Source organism: Dipteris shenzhenensis, chromosome 30, assembly GCF_047967505.1.
Source record: "Dipteris shenzhenensis isolate YYH24624 ecotype China chromosome 30, Dip_SZ_1.0, whole genome shotgun sequence".
Classification (NCBI taxonomy): Eukaryota; Viridiplantae; Streptophyta; class Polypodiopsida; order Gleicheniales; family Dipteridaceae; genus Dipteris; species Dipteris shenzhenensis.
The window spans coordinates 49625018-49646698 of record NC_141625.1 but is presented as its reverse complement, the minus strand read 5'-3'; the positions used below and the strand labels follow the sequence as shown (position 1 = coordinate 49646698).

The 21681-nt window shown below is 46.7% G+C and overlaps 1 protein-coding gene across 2 annotated transcripts in view; it reads right to left on the bottom strand.

Annotated features, from left to right (window-relative positions):
* AAR3 (defective in cullin neddylation protein (DUF298)) overlaps positions 1–21681 on the bottom strand; it is a 50775-nt gene that overhangs the window by 7190 nt on the left and 21904 nt on the right. For both annotated transcript variants that reach the window (XM_087401720.1, XM_087401721.1), the window contains exon 7: positions 10203–10248. In XM_087401720.1, coding sequence (XP_087257846.1) covers positions 10203–10248 — 46 coding nt within the window. The remainder of the gene's footprint in view (positions 1–10202; positions 10249–21681) is intronic.

Genomic DNA, 21681 nt, shown 5'->3' with positions numbered 1-21681 from the left:
CTACCTTCTTGTGCAACACCAGGATCAAAACTTGTCTTTTCGCATCCAACATTATACGGACAAGTTGAACTTCGACATCATGCCTCATTCTCAGTACGATGTCATACTTGGACAACAGTGGCTCTACGACCTCGTAGAGGAGACTCCAACAAAGGATCCTCCTGAATACCTCAACCAACCTTTTTTCCAGCTCTGCCTCAATATTTTTCCACAGGAATTGCCAAAGCAATTACCACGTCGACAACCAGTGGATCACCCAATCGAACTTATTCCCGACAGTAATCCACCGTCGAAACCTCCTTATACACTCAAAATGAAGAAATCCAAAGACAGGTGACCGAACTACTCAACAAAGGTCACATTCGGCCCAATCGCAGCCCTTTCGGATCTCCTGTACTTGTGGAAAAAAAGAATAAGTCAATGCGCCTCTGCATTGACTACCGAGCCCTCAACAAGCTCACTATCAAAACAAGTATCCATTGCCTCGCATCGATGATCTCTTCGATCAACTTCTACACGCAACACAATTCTCAAAGATTGATCTTCGTTCAGGTTATCATCAAATTTGCATACGAGAAGGCGATGAGTACAAGACATCTTTTCGAACAAAGTATGGATACTATGAATGTTTGGTCATGCCTATTGGGTTAAACAATGCCCCGGCCACATTCATGACACTAATGAATGACATCTTCAAGCCTTTCCTCGATAAGTTTGTCATCGTTTACCTCGATGACATCCTCATTTTCAGTAGATCCCTACATGAGCATAAACAACATCTCCACCAAGTTTTTGAAGTTCTCCACGCAAATTCTCTGTATATCAACGTTGAGAAGAGTGAGTTCTTCAAGACCCAACTCGAATATTTGAGACATGTTATTTCAGCTCAAGGCATCTCTGTGGATCCCAAGATTGTCGAGGTAATCCGAAACTGGCCTACTCCTAAGAATGTTCATGATGTCCGCTCTTTTCTCTGATTAGCAAACTTCCACCATACAAAGGTCTATCAGTTTTCCGAAATCGCAGCTCCTATGTCCGAATTATTGAAAAGTACAACAGTTTTTCAGTGGCTTCCCGAAACAGAGTATAGTTTCTAACAACTCAAGCAAGCGCTCACTACCACACCAGTTATGGCTATTGCTGACCCAAACCTTCCATTTGAGGTCATGACCAACGCTTCCGACATTGCTATAGGAGCAGTCTTGATGCAAGAAGGCAGAGTTATTGCTTTTGACAACAACTCAAGCAAGCACTCACTACCACACCAGTTATGGCTATTACTGACCCAAACCTTCCATTTGAGGTCATGACCGACGCTTCCAACATCGCTACAGGAGCAGTCTTGATGCAAGAAGGCAGAGTTATTGCTTTTGACAGCCATAAACATTCTGATATCCAAACCTGATACCCGGTTTATGATAAGGAGTTTCTTGCCGTTGTACATGCTTATCACTCTTGGAAACATTATCTCATGGGAGCCGACTCGGTGGTCAAGACGGACCATCACTCTCTAAAGTATATCTTTACTCAGCCAGTCATGAACGCTTGACAAGCACGCTGGGTTGAGTTTCTGGCCAACTTTCACATGGCCATTGAGTACATTCCAGAACTACGCAATGTAGTTGCAGAGGCTCTCAGCAGGTTAACTCTAGCATCAGCTATGGTAATCTCTACATTATCTGTGGATGTTCCGAATTCATTCAAAGGGAATTATTTCAATGATAAAGACTTCGCCACAGCAGTACAAGTTCTTTCAAAAGATCAACCTTCGACTTCCGAATAGAGACTCAACAGCATATTTTGGACCATTAACAGCATATTTTCGGAAGTCGAAGGTTGATCTTTTGAAAGAACTTGTACTGCTGTCCCGAAGTCTTTATCATTGAAATACTTTCATTTTAATGAATTCGGAACATCCACAAATAGTGTAGAGATTACCATAGCTGATGCTAGAGTTAACCCGCTGAGAGCATCTGCAACCACATTGCGTAGTCCTGGAATGTACTCAATGGTCATGTGAAAGTTGGCCAAAAACTCAACCCAGTGTGCTTGTCGAGCATTCATGACTCGCTGAGTAAAGATATACTTTAGAGAGTGATGGTCTGTCTTGACCACCGAGTCGGCTCCCATGAGATAATGTTTCCAAGAGTGATAAGCATGTACAACGGCAAGAAACTCCTTATCATATACTGGGTATCGAGTTTGGATATCGGAATGTTTATGGCTGTCAAAAGCAATAACTCTGCCTTCTTGCATCAAGACTGCTTCTGTAGCAATGTCGGAAGCGTCGATCATGACCTCAAATGAAAGGTTTGGGTCAGCAATAGCCATAACCGGTGTGGTAGTGAGTGCTTGCTTGAGTTGTTGGAAACTATACTCTGTTTCGGGAAGCCACTGAAAAACAGCTGTACTTTTCAATAATCCAGACATAGGAGCTGCGATTTCGAAAAACTGATAGACCTTTGTATTATAGAAGTTTGCCAATCAGAGAAAAGAGCAGACATCATGAACGTTCTTAGGAGTAGGCTAGTTTCGGATTACCTCGACCTTCTTGGGATCCACAGAGATGCCTTGAGCTAAAATAACATGTCCCAAATATTCGAGTTGGGTCTTGAAGAACTCACTCTTCTCAACGTTGATGTAGAGAGAATTTGCGCGGAGAACTTCAAAAACTTGGTGAAGATGTTGTTTATGCTCATGTAGGGATCTACTGAAAACGAGGATGTCATCGAGGTAAACGATGACAAACTTATAAAGGAAAGGCCTGAAGATGTCATTCATTAGTGTCATGAATGTGGTCTAGGCATTGTTTAACCCAATAGGCATGACCAAACATTCATAGTGTCCATACTTTGTATCAATGCGTAACGAGGGGTTTAGGCCTGAGATGAAAGCATGAAGACAATCATCATCAGTTTTGCCATCAATCTCCAGCACCAATGTGGTGAACTGGGAGATGTAGGAAGACAGGGAGCCCGTTTGCTCCAACTGTCGAAGTTTTGAACGTGCTTGGAAGTCCGCATTCGCAAGTATGAGCTGCTTACGGAGCACATGTTCAAAACATTCCCAAGTTAACACACCTTTGCCGTCCTTTAAGCGTCGTTGCCACCATAGGAAAGCTGTATCCTTGAGGAAGGAGGCTACCAAGGCAATCTTTTTGCCTTCAGTGAGGTCAACAGTATCAAAGTACATGCACAGTTTTGCGAGCCATTGGTCAACTGTTCGGTGATTTCGTTGACCAGTATAGGCTTCCGGAAGTTTAATGTCAAGTCTTTTAGTTTTGGAAGCTTTGAGTAAGCGGTCGAGGGTACCGAGTTTAGTGTTTTCTACCTCAGGTGGGAACGAGATCCGGTGGCGTCACGTCATCCTCTATATGTATGGTACTGCGAGAATCTTGGAGTTGTTGGACTTTTTCGACCAAGTCGAAGATGTTGTCTTGAAGCTAAGAAATTTCAAGTTGAAGTAGTGCTTCGTCTTCTAAGTTGACTTCAGGGGTCTTTTTTGGACTTTGAGTCGCTTATCTCCAGAGAGGTTGCACGCGAGCGTTGCGACATGTCGGAGGTCCCTGTGAGAAGAGCACAAACCTACGCTCTAGTTTGTACCATTCCTGGAAGAAAATTCGGGCTGCTCCCTGAGGTTGCTCATGTTGGAGGGGGCAAGAGAAGCAACATGGAACCAACCCTGGAAATCTGGTAAAAGAGGTCCTGTCTGAGGTAACACTGGTGATGCCGAAGTGGGTGTTACTGCTCGTGAGAGTACAGGGGTAGGTTGCAGAGTCCACGGATCTGAGAAGGGATAAGGAGCTACTGTCGCGAGTGGAGGATATCCAGGAGGAGTACCTTCAGAGTGTAAATACTGTCTTGGGGAAGGTACAACCTGTGCAGGAGGATATCTGGGAGCTGAAAGAGGTGGAGAGTACCCTGGAGATGCTGAAGATGAGGGGTAAAAGTCTCTCCAAAGATGGACAGCAAACTCGTCAGGAATATCGGGTTCTGGGTATCTACGTGTCTCGTGGAACACAACCTGGACTGTGCTGAGGAAGTAATGTAATTGAGGTGCCTCACGTAGAAGGTATAGGATGTGGTCCAAGTCGCTGGAAGGGCACGTGACACAGAAGACCCACGATGCAAAAGCTCCGAAATGGGCTGGTTGTGCAATCTGAACACGATATTGTGTGATAGATGATGCCTGAGGTGTCCTTGAAGGGACTGGGGAATTACCAAGGGTTTCCATGCTTTAAGGAGGAGGCTTTCATTTGCTATAATTTGATCATGAGCGTCAAATAACAATATGAAAGAGAATCCTTAGAAATAGAATGGAAAGAATCCACCTGGCATAGATTAGATCTGCCAATTAGTTGCATAGTGAGACTTTCGAGGCTGATGGACGTTGGCAGAGGCGTTTTTCAGATTGCGTGAGATCTGGCTCACTTCTCCTGCGTTGAAATCCGTGGCCTGATTAAAGTGGCCTGCGTTGAAACCTGTGGGGTAATAGAAGCAGGACCAGGCCTGGCTAGATGGAAATAGAGGGCAGCAAAGAGCCGCTGTTCACAGGCTAAAAGTGGCGAGATGAGCAGCAGAGGCCAGGCTAGTTTGATTCGAGATCAAAAGGGCAGCAAGGGCTGCTGGTCACCGATAATCATGGCGATGAACCAACAAGAACTGGCTGCTGCAGAACGATCTAGCATATGCCAGATGGAAGCCTGAACGAAAGTGCAGCCTGCTTGAAAAGGAGAAGGCGGAAATCACGTACGGCTGTTTCGGAGCGGAATAGGCTGACATGAAATCGCGATTGAATTTCGCCCTTTTTCCTTGCTGGTTGGTAGTTGCCAAAAAATTAAAACGTGGGTTTAATGAACCCTTGGGTAGTCTAGGGTTTGGCCTTGGGTGTAGGGCTGGTGCCCTTTTTAGGTCCTCTAGGTACCCTTTTGTAAGTTGGTGCTTGGTGCCAAAGGGTGTGCCTATTCTAAGGGGTGTGACCCTTGGAATAGGTGTACCCTTTCATGAAGGGCTGTAACCTTATTTTGAAGAGGGGTGTCCCTACACGAAAAGGTGTGTCCTTTTTTCCACGATGGGGTGTGTCCCTTGGGTGAGGAGTCAAAACTGTTCATCAAAAGGTACGTCCGATGGTGAAAAAGGTGCGTCCCTTGGTTTTGGGACAGCCCAAGCACATCAAAAGACACAATTTTTGTCGTGTCCATTCACATCAACTCATCATGTGAGGGAGATGGAGAGGCCATTGATGACTTTAGGTGGGGTTGGCGCTAAAAATTTTTACGCTCACTCTCTCCATCTCTTCCATGCACAACGTGCGTGGATATCCTTCTAATAGGCGCTAGAAGGTGGGGGGCATTTCCTACAGGCAAGAGCAAAATTGGCTCTGATACCACTGTAAGAAATCCTAGATTTACTATATTTAGAAATGTGCTAAGGAACAAAAAGGAGACTGAAATAGCAGAGAACAAGGAATATTTGTATTGCTTGAGTGTCTGTAGTGTGTCATCCATACAGTTGGGCCTCTCTTATATAGAGAGTGAAGAGTCACACATGAAAAGGTGTGTACTCCAAAATGTATGTGCATGAAGAGGTGTGTATCCCTTGTGAAGGGTGTGACCCTTGATGAGAGGGTACATTACAATGGGAGTGTCTTTTCAATAGAATGTCTCTTGTGAAGGGTTGTGCCTCATAGGAAGTGTCTCGTCGAAAAGGCATACCCTTCCACAAGTGTCCATTCATCAAACCATCCATAAGTCTAAGGTATAGAGAAAGGAATATGTCACAGATCGTGACATCTACTTTCTGTTCCTTAGCACATTTCTAAATATAGTAAATCTAGGATTTCTTACACAAAGAGCTTGTAGCACAAAATTATGTAGCCTCAATGCTGATTTATAAGAGGTAGGAGTAACTCCATGAGAACCTCCCTCCCTTCAAGAGAGATAAACAATATGAAACTAAAACCAGCTCTCATGAACTTGAGATGGACATGGGAGATCAGAGAGTGTACCAAGAGACAATAGAGTTTGCAAATTATGCCTGTCAAAAGACATTGAAGATGAGCACAATACTTTTCTCCTATGTTGGGCTACCAACACATTAAGGAGAACTATGAGATACAAGTTTTCTCACTATCAATATGCTTAGTCTCTTTGGTGAGCCCAAACAATGTTTGCATTCTATATAAAAGCAGCCTTGGAACACCGTGGCAAAGTCTTAGTCATGAGCACAAACATACGAAAAATATACCATTGACAGCAGTCAAACTTGTAACCTTTGATACAAGGTCATCCTTTGTCTCATAGATCCTGTGGGGTCTCCAATGAACATAAATAATATCATATGAATGAGAGAGAAAGAAAGTCAGTCTATTAAAGTCTTTGAAAGACCAAAAGGTCTATGAGACTGAAAATAACAGATACATAGCGGAATTTTGCGATATCTTTTGACTTAACGCTTTTGTACTCACCACCTCAAATTCTGATCTGCCCGCCAGTTTTTTCTCAACAAGAACCTTTAATATTTAAACATGGCCTGAGGCTGGTCTACTTCTGGGATGTATGTCAGTCCTTGTGGATGCTTCAAGTCTATAGGTGTTGTAGATAGATGGCCACGAGCCTATAGATGCCCATGACAGTGAGCCCCAAGGTGGAAGATGTGAAGGTGGTACAAGCCTCCTCAAGTGAGATGCCCCCCAATGTGAAAGATATGAAGGTGGTCAAAGCCTTTGCAGTTCAATCCCTCTCACATAGAGCAGTAGTGGGCCAGATAGTAAGGCTCACCCCTTCCAGGAGCCAAATCTGCGACTAGTTTCAACTGAGTTTAGCATTAGAGGGGGACCATATCCAGGAGGTCACCATCTATGGACAATGAGTCTTCCTTCTCCAGCTGCACTCACCCGACACTACCCCGGCACTAGTTGAGCAGAGCCCCATCTATCTTGGCCCGCACCTAGTTTTCTGGTACCACAGCTTTACGGTAGAGGACATGGACTCGTCCCACCATGTGCCTCGCTTTCCAATGACGCTTCGTTTTCCAGGACTTCCCACGGAGTACAGGCCCATTCTCGTTACGGTACTGGAGCCCCCCCCAGAGTCAGCCACATCAGTTGTGATAGATGAGGGGGTCCCAAGACTCCAACTGGTGATAGAGGACCTAGAGTCCATCCCGAAATGGATCCTTCTCACGACTCTCGAGGGAGGTGAGCTACGTCAGAGGATTGAGGTCTCAAAATTGCCGAGTCATTGCCTCCGTTGCAAAGAGCATGGACACCTAGCCAGCGATTGTTCTCGAGGCCTGAGATGACCCCCTCAGTCATAGGATCGTCAACGAGAGCCGCATGTGGACAGGCAAAGTCACATGTGCAGGCAGCAACAGCAGTCTCAGACCCCTTGGGTGGAGCCCTCCAATGGGAACTGGACAAAAGTGGAGCATAAGAAGAAACCCTCCAAAAAGGACTCTGAAGAATAGAGGAAGGAGAGCTCGTCTTAAAGCGAAGGCGAAAGCTAAGCACAAGGCAGCCTCTTAGTCTCGGGAGATCAAACCATGGACGAGTCATCCCCCCCCCTCCCCCGACAGATCCCGGAGGGAAGGGACCTAGGGCACGCAGACAGCCACTCAACAGAAGCAAGGCCCAGGAGGCACGCAGCGCCCTACTCAATAGGCTGACAAACTCGCTTTGGTAGTAGAGGAGGAGACTCCGAGCTCACAGGCCAAATCCCAAAGATCAGCTCCGTCCGCATCCCCAGCTTCTTCCTCCACATCAAGGGAGGCTACCTCCCCCCCACCCCCCTCCTCCTCCTGACCCCTCTCCACCGCCACCAGCCACCCCTCCTGCTCTTGCCCACTCGCCCAACTGTTATCACCCTCACCACCCGCCCCCCCTCTGTCCCAGCAATCCCCATCCCCACACCCTTAGCGTCCCAAGCTACTTCACAGACTGTGCTCGACCCTCATCCCACAGGCAAGGGTGGGACCCCACAAGCAGGGGCTTCTTCGTCCTCTAAAAAGCATGGCTCAACGGTTTCCCAGAACACGGCTTTGCCTCATCAAGCGACTCGCCACCCCTCAGCTTCCAAACAGGACTCAGGGGGAAGTGGCTCATCCCCCCATTCCTCAGCTCCACTGCTCCAGCCTAGGCGCCCTCTTCCAAGGGAGTTCTAGAGGTTGGGGCCCTGGAACTACCTTGAGATTCTAGGCTCCTATCCTATGCCATTGGAGGTTGACGCTTTTGATTTTGCAACCCCGAAAAGGGGGTTCAATCAGTGAAGTGAGCTCCCACACACATCTAGCTTGGAGGTTCCAATTCCCTTCCACAGGGGTAGAGAAGTGGACTCCAGCTATGTTTGATGCCATGTTGGGTGATCAGTTATTGTGCATGATGGACGAGTGGATGGGTCCGCAGGGTCTGGATCTATGGCTCGTCCATGGTGCCAAAGTTAACTTTCAGCAGGGCTTCACGCAAGAGAAGTCGATCTGTGGCCTAGCAGTAGGAGTGATCAGACTACCACCCAAGGCAAAGCTCGATCAGTCGCACTATTGGCCACTCCAGAAGTGTGATGAGATGTTTGGGATGGATGTCTCCTTTATGTTGCAGTGGGCATGGAAGTGATCAATTATCGCACATGATGGGCGAGTGGATGGGTCCACAGGGTCTGCATCTATGGCTCGCTTATGGTGCCAAAGTTAATTTTCAGCTGGGCTTCGCATAAGAGAAGCTGATATGTGGCCTGGCAGTAGGAGTGATCAGACTACCACCCAAGGCAAAGCTTGCTCAGTCGCACTACAAGCCACTCCAGAAGTGTGATGAGATGTTTGGGATGGACGTCTCCTTTATGTTGCAGTGGGCACAGAAGGTAGGCGTGGAGCCAATAGCCACTTTGATATGCCGAAGGACAGATACAGACAACTCGCCTTCCAAACCTCCATCAAAGTCGCGAAAGGCAGTTTTCCTAGAACAAGCTCCAACTCACAAGCGAGTCTTGCTTCCTGCTTCGCCCTCCCCATGAGTTGGACCATGGTGAGTTGGAACGTGCACGAGCTTTACAATCGTGCTCATAGTTAGCCACAGGACTTGATACTTCGCCAGGAGTTGCACAGGGCAGTCCTTTGTCCTTTGGCGAGTGGAGACAGGATGGGCTTCTGGAGAGACTGGACAGATTCTGCTTAGGGGACTGGGCATTGCACAGGGGCAGCTCTACCTGCATCTTGGCAGGTACCACCTTGTCAAACCATTCCCCGGCGGTACTCTTCCTCAAGAAGCCCTACATCGGTCTTGCTCAAAAGGGGATCCGCATCCTTGATAGCCTCCTACAAGAGGAGGAGGTACAGCGGGCAGTGGTGATGATATGGCAGATGCAGGCTGATGGTAGTTGAGGAATGGGCGGCTTGGGTTGCAGATGCCATCCATAGGAGCAGTGAGGAGCTTCAATCACAGGCCTTGCAACGGAGACATGCGCTTCAGGAGCAAGAGAGAGCGCTGAGACGAGATCTAGCCTCCATAGAGAGACTTAGGGAGCACCACCAAGACTCTCAGTGGCTTCGAGACTGTCTGTCATCAGGCCGCAAGACTCATTTCACAGGATACGGGGTTCGTAGAGCTGAGTTTTTGTATTACTCTTCCCCGGCCAGATGGGTCCAGCAGGGGAACAGGATAACCAAGCAATTTTTTCAGACTACCGGGCCACATTCAGCAGGGACGCAACTGCAAAGGTTGCGGGATGCCCAGGGATAGACGCACTTAGACCATCAAGAGATCCTAGTATTGTATCTTTATTTCAAACAAGCCCTTAGTATGGCATAACGAAGGTTACAGAGCAGAACATCCACCTTCGTTTAAACTTGCCTTGGAAGTGGCAACACAGAGCAGCAAACGAAGCTTCTTCATATTTATAATGCAATTGAGCTTGGTTGTTTGAGTCTATCCCTTTGTTCAAAATTTCCTCAACGTCAAAATTCTTACTAAATATTGCATTTCGAGGCCCCATTGCATGCTGGTTAATTCTTTCATTATAACAAAACCTTTTCCAGCTTATAGTATTATATAGCATCAAAGACAAATGCCACAATATTGATAGCAAAACGACATGCATTGACAGCCAGAAGAATCCAACCTGTGTGAACATGTCACCTCACAAAATCTAACAATTGCAAAACTATATTTCAATTGATTCCACTAGATATAATGTCACAAACAATTTGGCATACCTGTACATGCTCTCAACAAAATCGTCCACAAGGACAGGCCATGCACCTGAAAGAGGATTGTTTTATACTATCAAAATATAGTCATTGAAATATCATCCTATCTACCATCAACATAAATATCTCCATTCAAATCTAAAGGAAAAGAGATCCATTGCAATCACCATTCTAATTCATGACTCTCACCAAACCAAAGCCTTGAAAGGCACCAAGATATGGATAGCACAAGATCTCACCCTTCGACATGAAGCTCGAAAGAATGGCAAGTGGGCAATATACAAGAAGGCGTTTGCTCTTATTAAAGATTTTAAATTGGCTACGACACTAACGTAGAAGTGGAGACACTCCATCTATAACTGATATAATACATAAATCTTTTAAGACACTAGGATGACTCTAAGTCCTTAACTAACATTTTGGTTTTAATGGACTCTCGGTTCTAGCTGCCATTTTGGTTTTGATGCACTCTCAATCCTTTATTGATCCTAGTTTCTTTAGTCTCGTGTAAACCTTTCGGTCATTCTTACACTATAATATACTTCCTTTCTTTCTTTCTTTCTCTCTCTGACTGAGCAAGGGATACGATGCTCTTGCTTACTCGAGTGGTAGTGCTTTCACTCTCAATTCCAGGATCCTCGAACCAAGTCCGCTCTCTTTGACTCCTCAGTCCATCTAGTGGGCATGTATGGCAGTCTTTTCTTAGTATCAAAGGTAGATTGGGCCCGAGTGGAGAGGCTCCAGGTTCTCTTCTTGTTATGGATGAACTGTAGTAAGCCGTTGGTCCCACATTAGATACTTCCCGCTGAGCTTGGGACATCCCCACAACACTTGACACATGATCGCATACCTCTATCGAGTCAGGGACTATGTTTCCTCAACGTCATGCAGATGTAGGTTACCATGGCTGGCCCTATCTTCATCCATGACTTTAGCAACTACAGGCAATCAGAGGTGTTGGTAGGCATGTACACGTAGATGGTTTGAGTGTCTCTGTTGCATATGGGCAGATTACCCCCCTTTGAGCACAGCATTGAGGCCCCTTCTATTCCGCTCACATATCATGACGTTAACCAGGTTATCCGAGAGGATCTCTTTTAGGAACACACATTCAGGACCTACTTGGACCCCAGGAAGGTTCCTGTGAAGCTTCCCATGAAGCTCACCTTCTACAAGGACCACTGCTTGCGAACATCAGAGGAGGGCTTCATTGACCGACAAGGCTATACACGAATCCACCTCCCCCGTTCTTTGAGGATATCAATCAAAGAGTTATGTGTCTCATTGCACTGACTGCACATTGATAGCGGGTGCTAAGGGCATACCTAGAGAGGGTCACATCTGCACTCTATGTGATCAGTAGGAGATTGAGTCAAAGGAGCACTTTTGCTTTCAAACGCCCTATGTACTACAAGATTCGAGGTTGTTACCATTGTCATTTCATGAATGGATTTGGACCCCTCTCTAGTCTTCATTCTTATATGGAGAGGTGTCATTCATGAGGCCATCTGACAGGAGACCGCATCCCCCACTGCAAGATATCTTCACAGCCCACCACATAGCCATCTGTTAGAAATCAAGAGGGAATGAATCACTCAAACCTCCACCCAAGATCTCTCCAACTCTTACACACACTCAACTCCGATAGATGATCACAGATGCAACAAACCCTCACTCAGAAATAAATATGGACGGAGAGAGAGAGAGAGAGTATATTCATCCACCAGCTGATGGGCAGAAAAATAGCTCCAAGGAAGCAGTACAAAACACAGCAGACTGCTGGAAAAACCTGATGGACTCTCTCTCTCACAACCTGCTCCAGATCTCAGTGCTGAACACAGCCTTGGAGAGGGGCTTTCAGTCTTGCACTGGATGCTGGAAGACTGCTGGAAAAACCTGATGGACTCTCTCTCTCACAACCTGCTCCAGATCTCAGTGCTGAACACAGCCTTGGAGAGGGGCTTTCAGTCTTGCACTGGATGCTGGAATGAATGGAGGAGTGGGCCTTTTATAGGCACTGCCCAGGCCCCTTGAGTTGACCGACCAGCAGGGTCGGTACCCTGTCTAGTGGCCGACAGCATGGGTCCTAGAAAACGGACCAGGGTTGGCCCTGGTCGGTGGCCCTGGTTGGGCCGACTTGGCCCGCCACAGGCCCCTATATAAGGGTGCCCTGTGCAGCCAGTCTGCGCTGCTGCAGGAGCCTCCATGTGAGGCCTAAAGCCCTGTTTTACCTGCTGTTGCAGGCTGCAACCAGCCCGTGTGCTGGTTGCCTATGATGGCCTTGTCCCCTCAAATCGGGGGCTCACAGGTGGGCACAGTGAGTTTCTAACACCCCCCCTCAATGTCACAACTGTGGGCCAATCCCCGTTCGTTTGATGAGGTGCTCCATCTGTTCTCGAGGAAGTGCCTTCGTGAAGAGGTCAGACAAGTTATCGGCGGTCGGGCAGTACATAAGCTCGATCAAATCGTCGATGATGAGCTCTCGAAGAAAGTGGTAATGAACTTCGTTCTCGAGGAAGTGCCTTCATGAAGAGGTCAGACAAGTTATCGGCGGTCGGGCAATACATAAGCTCGATCATGTCGTCGATGATGAGCTCTCGAAGAAAGTGGTAATGAACTTCAATGTGCTTGGTCCGCGCATGGTACACTGGATTCTTGGCAATGGCCATGCAACTTTGATTGTCGCACATCAACAATATTGCGTCCTCCTGACACACGTCCATGTCCTCCAGAATCCACCTCAACCACAGTGTCTCACACACTGCTGTACATGCGGCTCTGTACTCTGCCTCTGTAGATGAAAGGGCCACTGTGGGTTGCTTCTTACTCAGCCAAGAGATGGCAGCAGATGCAAGTCAAAAACAATACCATGTTGTTGATCTCCTGGTGTCACCATCACCCACCCAATCACTGTCACAGAACCCACCTAGTTCGATGCCTTTGGTATAGGTGATCCCGTAGGTGCAAGTACCCTTTAGATACCTCAGCACCTGTAAACTTGCATCCCAATCACTCTTCCTGGGAGAAGCAGAGAACTGGCATAATAGCCCAACTGCATAACAAATATCAAGTCGAGTATTGGTAAGGTAAAGCAAACTTCCTACCAATCGTCGGTACAAGGGAGTATCGACCGGCTGACATGTGTCATGAACACTTAGCTTGAGCCCGACCTCCATGGGAGTTACTACTGTCCTGCAATCCTCCATCTGAAATCTCTTCAAAAGTTCTCTGTAATATTTCTCCTGTGAAATGAAGATCCTATCTCTGGCCTGCTTTACTTCTATCCCAAGGAAGTAGTGTAATAACCCAAGGTCAATCATCTCAAACTCAGACATGAGTAGCTCCTTTACCTGAGAAATCTTCTTGACATGGTCACCTGTCAAGATAAGATCATCAACATAGAGGATGAGTACCAATCGCAACCCCTTCTCAATGAACAAGAAGAGTTTTACCTCAGAAGGGCTCGGACTTAGCCCTATCCTCTGAAAGAATACATCGATCCTTTGGTACCAAGCTCTGGGGGCCTGTTTCAACCTGTATAGTGCCTTCTTCAACCTGCAAACCTTTAATGGAGACCCTGGATCTTGAAAGCCCGGTGGCTGCTCTACCTATACCTCCTCCTCCAGGGTTCCATTAAGGAATGCGGACTTCACGTCCATTTGAAAAATAGGCCACTGGAATTGGACAGCAAGGGCAATCACTGTCCGTATAGTAACCATGCGAGCTGTGGGAGCAAAAGTTTCATCAAAATCCATGCCTTCAGTTTGAGCAAAACCTTTGACCACTAACCTTGCTTTATACTTATCCAAGCTGCCGTCTGAATTGTATTTAAGATTGTATACCCACTTAGTCCCGATGACTTTCCGTCGCGAAGGCCTGGCCACTAAGTCCCAGGTATTGTTCTTCAGGATAGCATCCATCTCTGCCTGCATGGCAGCCTACCATTCTGGATGGTCCTTCGCCTCCTCGAAGGCCCTTGGCTCTTCAAGCTGAGCCACCAACGCAAAATTCACGGATGGGGTCTTCTGAAGACGTTGAGACCATCGCAATCCGAAATTGCTACTCTCAGGTATTTCGGTGACCCGAGAGTCTTCCAATGTCCGTAGGTACCATTGGGGCAACCTCTTCTGCTTCTCAGTGGGAGCAGGAACTGAAAGTACTTCTGGAACGTCCTGCTCTTCCTCAATAACTTATGGAACATCAGCTTCTGATTTCGCCATCTCTTGGATGGTCAACCTAGGGCAGGGTGGGTTTGGGGGTTGAACAATCTCCTCCTCCTCAATATGAGGCTCCTCCGAGGGTTCAGGTTCCTTTTCCTCGAAGACAACATCCCGACTGATAAGAATCTACTTCTTTACTGGGTCGAAGAGTCGATAGGCCTTGGATTCTTCGCTATACCCAACAAAGATACATTTTCTGCTCCGAGAATCAAGCTTGGTCCTATCTTCCTTGCGCACATGCATCCATGCGTTAGAACTAAAAATGCGAAGATGAGTGATAGAGAGCTTCTTACCATAAAATGCCTCATATGAAGTCTTATCCTTGACGGCCTTCGTCTTGGTCCTGTTGAGAATGTGTACGGCTGTATTCATAGCTTCGCTCCAATAGGCTTTAGAAAGGTTCCTACCTCGGAGCATAGCAAGCCCTGTCTCCATGGTGGTTCTATGCTTCCTCTCGGCTACCCCGTTTTGCTGAGGAATATGTGCTGTGGTGAGTTGTCGCTTGATCCCATGCTTTCGACAAAATGTGTTGAACTCATTTGAGGTGAATTCTCTCCCCCTGTCTGTAAGGAACGTCTTGACATCCTCCCTATCTCCTTTTCAACTCTGGCCTTCCATTCCTTAAACTTCTCGAAAGCCTGTGACTTTTTGACCAAGCAATACACCCAGGTCATTCTACTGAAATCATCCCCAAAGAGAAGTGAGTACCTGGACCCTGCCCACAATGCTGTAGACATTGGACCACAAATGTCGGCATGAACCAACTCAAGAGGTTTGCTGGCCCGAAACGAGGCCTCTTGTGGGAACTTGTCCCTGTGCTGCTTGCCTTCTAGACAAGCCCTACAGACACCATCCTTGCCTGTAATTGGTGGAACTCCATCCACCATCTTCGACTTTGACATTTCAGTCAAGGTTCCATAGCTGACATGACCAAAGCGCTCATGCCAAAGTTTGCACTTTCTGTTGTCTTTATGAACCAACATTGCACTGAGGCGGTACAGTCCATTCTATTCAACTCCTTGAGGCACGATCTGTCCATTTGCTTTGGATGTCACGGTGACCTTGCCCTCTTGAAAGAGAACTGCCATGTTGTTTTTGTCCATCTGACTTACAGACAGTAAGTTCTTGCAAAGGTTGGGTACATAAAGTACTCCAGAGATATCCTTCTCCTCACCCGTGGCTGTAATGAAAGGAATGCTACCGATGCCCTTCACAGGACACGTCCGGCTATCGCCGACAAAAACTTTGGAATCCGGGTGTGTACTTTCCATGGTTTTAAACCAAGTCTTTCTGTTAGACATGTGCTTTGAAGCACCGCTATCAACATACCAACCCTCTTTTCCTTCACTGATTGCATATGCTGAACAATGTTCATTGATTAAAAACAACTATCCACTCGTCACATTGGCAAAATCATTCTTAGGCTCTTCTATGTTCCTGGCTTCTCTCTTCCGCTTCTGATCCACCTTCTTCTTTCGACATTCTTTGGCGGAGTGGCCAAGCTTTTCACAGTAATAGCATTTCATTTTCTTCTTTCGGTCAGCGTCCTCTGACTTCCTGAACTCCTTTGGCTTGCCTTTTCCAAGCTTGTGTTTGGCCACTAATGCCTTCTCATCGGTTTGCGTAAAGAGTTTCTCTCGAGCCTCCTCCTAAAGCAGGAGTGGGCCAAGCTCCTCAAAGGTGATTGGCTTAGTCCGTTGACCCGCAGTGACCGTAGTCACAAAACTTTTGAAACTCCGTGGCAACTTGTGGAGTGTGAGCACCGCCAATTGACTCGAGTCCACCTTCTGACCAATTGCTGCGAGCTGGTCCCGCACGACTTTCACCTTTGTCAGATGGTCATGCACACTATCACCCTCATTCATATCAAGATTGTAACGTTGATGCTGAAGAGTAATGATACAGGCTGTATTATCGGTTTCATACAGCTCCTTCAGTATGGCCCACGCCTCTGAAGACGTCTCTGCCAACTGGATATGAGGAATCACAGCATCTGTTGTCATGCCAATTAGCATTGCTAAGGCTTGAGCATCTCTCTCCTCCCATGCACTGAGTTCATCCGCATCTGCTTCAAATAAAACTTCACCTCTTTTGTCCATAATGTCCTCCGGCTTCTCCTCAGTCCCAATCACTATCTTCCACAGCTTCCGTGCCAACAGATGGCTTCGGATCTTGACTTTCCAGATTGGATAGTTCGTCCCATCGAGCTTTCCAGCTTCACCAAAATTGGGAATAAATGAAGAAGGAAGATGACTGGAGAAGGAGGAAGGACAAGCAGTGGGTGTAGAGGCTTCTGAACGCTGATCCATCTCGGTGAATAGCAAACTGAAAAACTGAACCAAAAAAAAAGATGTACTGACCTCCCGTGCTAGCCTGAGCTGAAAACAGAATTGCCTTTCTGCCAAGGGACTCCTTCCTTCAGAGAGTGCTTTGATGAAGAAGAGTTGAGAGCCTATGGCTCTGATACCATGTTAGAAATCAAGAGGGAATGAATCGCTCAAACCTCCATCTAAGATCTCTCCAACTCTTACACACACTCAACTCAGATAGATGATCACAGATGCAACAAACCCTCACTCAGAAATAAATATGGACGGAGAGAGAGAGAGAGAGAGAGAGTATATTCATCCACCAGATGATGGGCAGAAAAATAGCTCCAAGGGAGCAGTACAAAACACAGCAGACTGCTGAAGAAAACTGATGGACTCTCTCTCTCTCACAACCTGCTCCAGATCTCAGTGCTGAACACAGCCTTGGAGAGGGGCTTTCAGTCTTGCACTGGATGCTGGAATGAATGGAGGAGTGGGCCTTTTATAGGCACTGCCCAGGCCCCTTGAGTTGACCGACCAGCAGGGTCGGTACCCTGTCTGGTGGCCGACCACATGGGCCCTAGAAAACCAACCAGGGTTGGCCCTGGTTGGGCCGACTTGGCCTGCCACAGGCCCCTATATAAGGGTGCCCTGTGCAGCCAGTCTGCGCTGCTGCAGGAGCCTCCATGTGAGGCCTAAAGCCCTGTTTTACCTGCTGTTGCAGGCTGCAACCAGCCCATGTGCTGGTTGCCTATGATGCCGGCCTTGTGAGGGAAGGAATGAGGGAGAAGTACAACCGGGGAGAGTGAGAGAGAGAGGAGACTCAAAAGATGTGGGTGTAAAGTGATGAGCCACACCACAAACTCTTAAGTTTTATTAGGATTAGGTTTTTCACCCTATGACTGTCTTAAGACAGTCATAGGTGTCATATCTTTAATAAAGGGGTGGCAATGTGCCTTTACCCCAACAACCTCCCACCTAAAGGCCAATGTGCCTAAAGGGGAGAAAAGAATAAAAATTACAGCAATATACAGTTACTGTATACAAAACCATAAAATAAGAATGGTCTCATCCTAATCCCATGATGTGGCGGCAATGTGCAAACCGCTCTGTAGGCAAGCTCTTAGTGAGCAAATCTGCAGGATTATCATCAGTATGCACCTTCACAAGCTCAAGTCGCTTGTCTTCCAGTACCTCCCTGATGAAATGGTATTTCACATCTATGTGCTTGGTCTTTTGATGAAAGACCGGATTCTTTGCCAACATGATAGCACTCTGACTATCACAATGCAAAATTGGCATATCTCCTGTAATGCCCAAATCTCCCACCAGCCGAGTAAGCCATATTGCTTTCTTGCAAGCCTCAGTGGCTGCAACATATTCAGCTTCGGTGGTTGACAGTGCAACGCATTTCTGCAACCGAGACACCCATGATATAGCACCTCCTGCAAATGTGAAAATATAACCGGTAGTAGACTTCCGGTTATCTGCATTCCCTGCATAGTCTGAATCTGTAAAACCATGCACCAATGCATCCTGCCTACCATAGCATATGCACAAGTCTTTGGTTACCCTTGAGATACCTCAAGACACCTTTCACTGCTTCCCAGTGCCGCTTGCCTGGATTTGCCATATACCTGCTGATGACTCCCACCGCAAAAGCAATATCCGGACGAGTGGCAACCATGGCATACATCAAAGAACCAACTGCAGATGCATACGGAACCTTGGCCATTTCAGCCTTATCATCATCTGATCTGGGGCTGTCCTTACTGCTGAGTTTTAAATGTGGAGGCAACGGGGTACTAATAGACTTCCCCCCCTCCATTTTAAACCTCTGCAGTACTTTGTCAATGTACTCCTGTGACAGAAACAAAAGTCCCTTGGACCTGTTACGAGTAATCCGCATGCCAAGAATATGATTTGCATTACCCAAGTCTTTCATGTCAAAAGACTTATGCAGTTGTTTCTTCAAAGTACTAATCTCCTGCTGAGATTTACTGGCAATCAGCAGTAGCATCAAACTGCCATCCTTTGCCCGTTTGGTGTACAAGCAATGATCGGTCTCACACCTATGCTACCCTTGGGACTGCATGAAGGCATCAAACTTCTTGTACCATTCTCTTGGCGCCTGCTTGAGTCCATACAAGCTCCTCTTGAGCTTACACACAAGCTGCTCTTTCCCTTTAACAGCATATCCCTCTGGCTGACTCATATAGATCTCATCATGGAGATCTCCGTGAAGAAAAGCAGTCTTCACATCCATCTGACATAAATCCATGTCCTCATGAGCAACAAGAGCTAACACTGCTCTCAAAGTAGTCATCTTGACTACAGGGGAAAAGATCTCATCAAAGTCAATGCCCTTCTCCTGCTTAAATCCCTTGGCAACCAATCTGGCCTTATACCTCGGTAAAGCATTTGAATCCACTTTGACTTTGTAAACCCACTTGCATGGCAAAACCTTTCTGCCTGCAGGTAGCTGCACCAAGTCCCATGTATCATTTTGAAGTAGGGAGTCCATTTCTGACTGCATGGCTTTCTCCCACTTCCTTTTCTCTGTTCTTCCCATAGCTTCCTTGAAGCTGGAAGGCTCACCACAATCTGTCAGCATAATAAAATCAGCCACATTATTGGCTCCTGGGACAAACCTGTCAGGAGGCCGTTGTACACGGGTGCTCCTCCTAACAAAATGTTCCGGATTAGGCTGCCGTCCAGCCTGTTCGTCATGCATGACGGGTGGCTGTACCACCATATCTGGCTGTTCTACAGCTCCATTTGCTGGCATATCCAGTAGTGCATCATTGGCAAAATTATCTGGCTGATTTTCAGCCTGTATACCCTCTTGAACAGGGTTATCTGCAGCAGCCTGCTGCTGCATATTAATGGGCATTCTTTGCTGTCCGACATCATCATAAACAACCCTCCTGTATTCCACAGGTTGCACGGGTTCTTTGTGTACACTATCCTCTTTAAAGATGACATCATTGCTGCGTATAATCTTCCGTTTAACGGGATCCCATAACCTGTACCCCATTTCACCTTCGTCACCATAACCCATAAAGATGCATCTGGAAGACTGTGGCTCCAGTTTGGTGCGCAGTTCTTTGCGTATATGAGCAAAGCACTCGCAGCCAAACACACGCAAGTGCTTATATGAGGGTGGCTTGCCAGACCACACCTCTTCTGGCACTTTCAACTCCAAAGCCTTGTTAGGCGACCTGTTGATTATGTGAACTGCTATTTGCACGGCTTCTGCCCAAAAGCCATGGGGCAATGCAGCATAAGACAACATACATCGAACCTTCTCCTGAATAGTTCGATTCATCCGCTCACTTACACCATTTTGAGATGCATTATGAGGGGCTGTGAGTTCCTGTTTGATGCCCTTAGCTTCGGTAAACTCCACAAAAGCATGTGACACATACTCACCCCCATTATCGGATCTGAGGCATTTCAGCCTGCGACTTATCCGATTCTCAACTTGAGCGACAAACTTTTTGAAAGCATCTAAGGCATCGCTTTTATGCTTCAAGAAATAGACCCACACTTTGCGTGTGGCATCATCAATAAAAGTAATGAAATACTTTGCACCCCCTAGTGATAACTGTGGCATCTCACACAAATCAGTGTGCACTAGATCAAGCGGTGCTCTATTTTGGGGAGTTCTCCTCTTATGAGGAGTCATAGAATGCTTGCCAAATATGCAATGATCACAAGTAGGCAAATCTGAAAATGAAAGAGACGGCAGATAACCCAAACGTGACAGTTCTTGCATTCCTTTAACGGACATGTGTCCCAACCGGCTATGCCACAATGAAACCTTTGGCAGCTCGGTTATGGCAACAACATGATTACCTACACTGGAAACATAAAGAGGGTACAAGGTATCACTCTTAAAACCCTCAGCCACTACAACTTGGCCATCAGTAATCACCCATTTGGAATCCCCAAATGTGGTGTGGTAACCACTGTCATCCAACAAGCCAGTGCTAATCAGATTTTTCTTGATTTGCGGCACATGGCGAACACCATCAAGCATAAATATGCGTCCATCAGGGAATACTATCTGTATACTGCCAATCCCTGCAATCTGACATGCATAGTTGTTCCCAAGATGAACAACTCCATGAGTACCTGTGTAGGAAGTAAACCACTCCCTATGAGGAGTAACATGAAAAGAAGCACCTGAATCCAAGAGCCAGGTGTGCATGTCATGGCCATCAATAACCAAAGTATGTGCAATTACAGCAGAAGAGCATAAAACATCATGTTTGTCACTGTCACTGTCCTCTGCTGCAACATTCACTGCATCCAAGTCATCTGCCTTGGCCTTGCCTTTGCCTTTGCTTCCACTGCCTGCATCTTTTGCCTCAGCCTTCTTGGCTTTCTGATCCCGTATAAACTTGAAGCACTTAGACTTCACATGTCCCTTCTTGCCACAATAAAAGCATTCAATATCCTTTTTGCCACGGGACTGACTGCGGGATTTGGACTTACTAGCAGATCTCCCCTTCTGCTGAGTCCTGCCTCTTTCCTGTACCTGCAAAGCATTGGAAGACTTGCTGCCCATATTGTTCTTCCTGCTCATCTCCTCCATAAGGAGAGAGCTCTCCACATCATCATACATAAGAATGACATTTGAATTTGACAGGGTGGTCTTGAATGTGTCCCAACTCTCAGGGAGGGTACACAACAAGAAAGTAGCCTTGAACTCCTCATCAAGGTTCAACCCCTGTGCAATCAGCTGTGTAAAGATGGCATTGAACTCACTCAAGTGTGAGGTCATAGTTGTACCTTCCTTCATGCGAAGATCAACCAGCTTCTTCAACCAATAAACCTTACTGGCCGAACTCTTTTGGGCATACAACTCTGCTAGCCTCTGCCATAGGCCATAAGAGGTCTTTTCAGCCTGAACATTGAACACAAGAGTATCAGAAATAGTAAGCATGATAG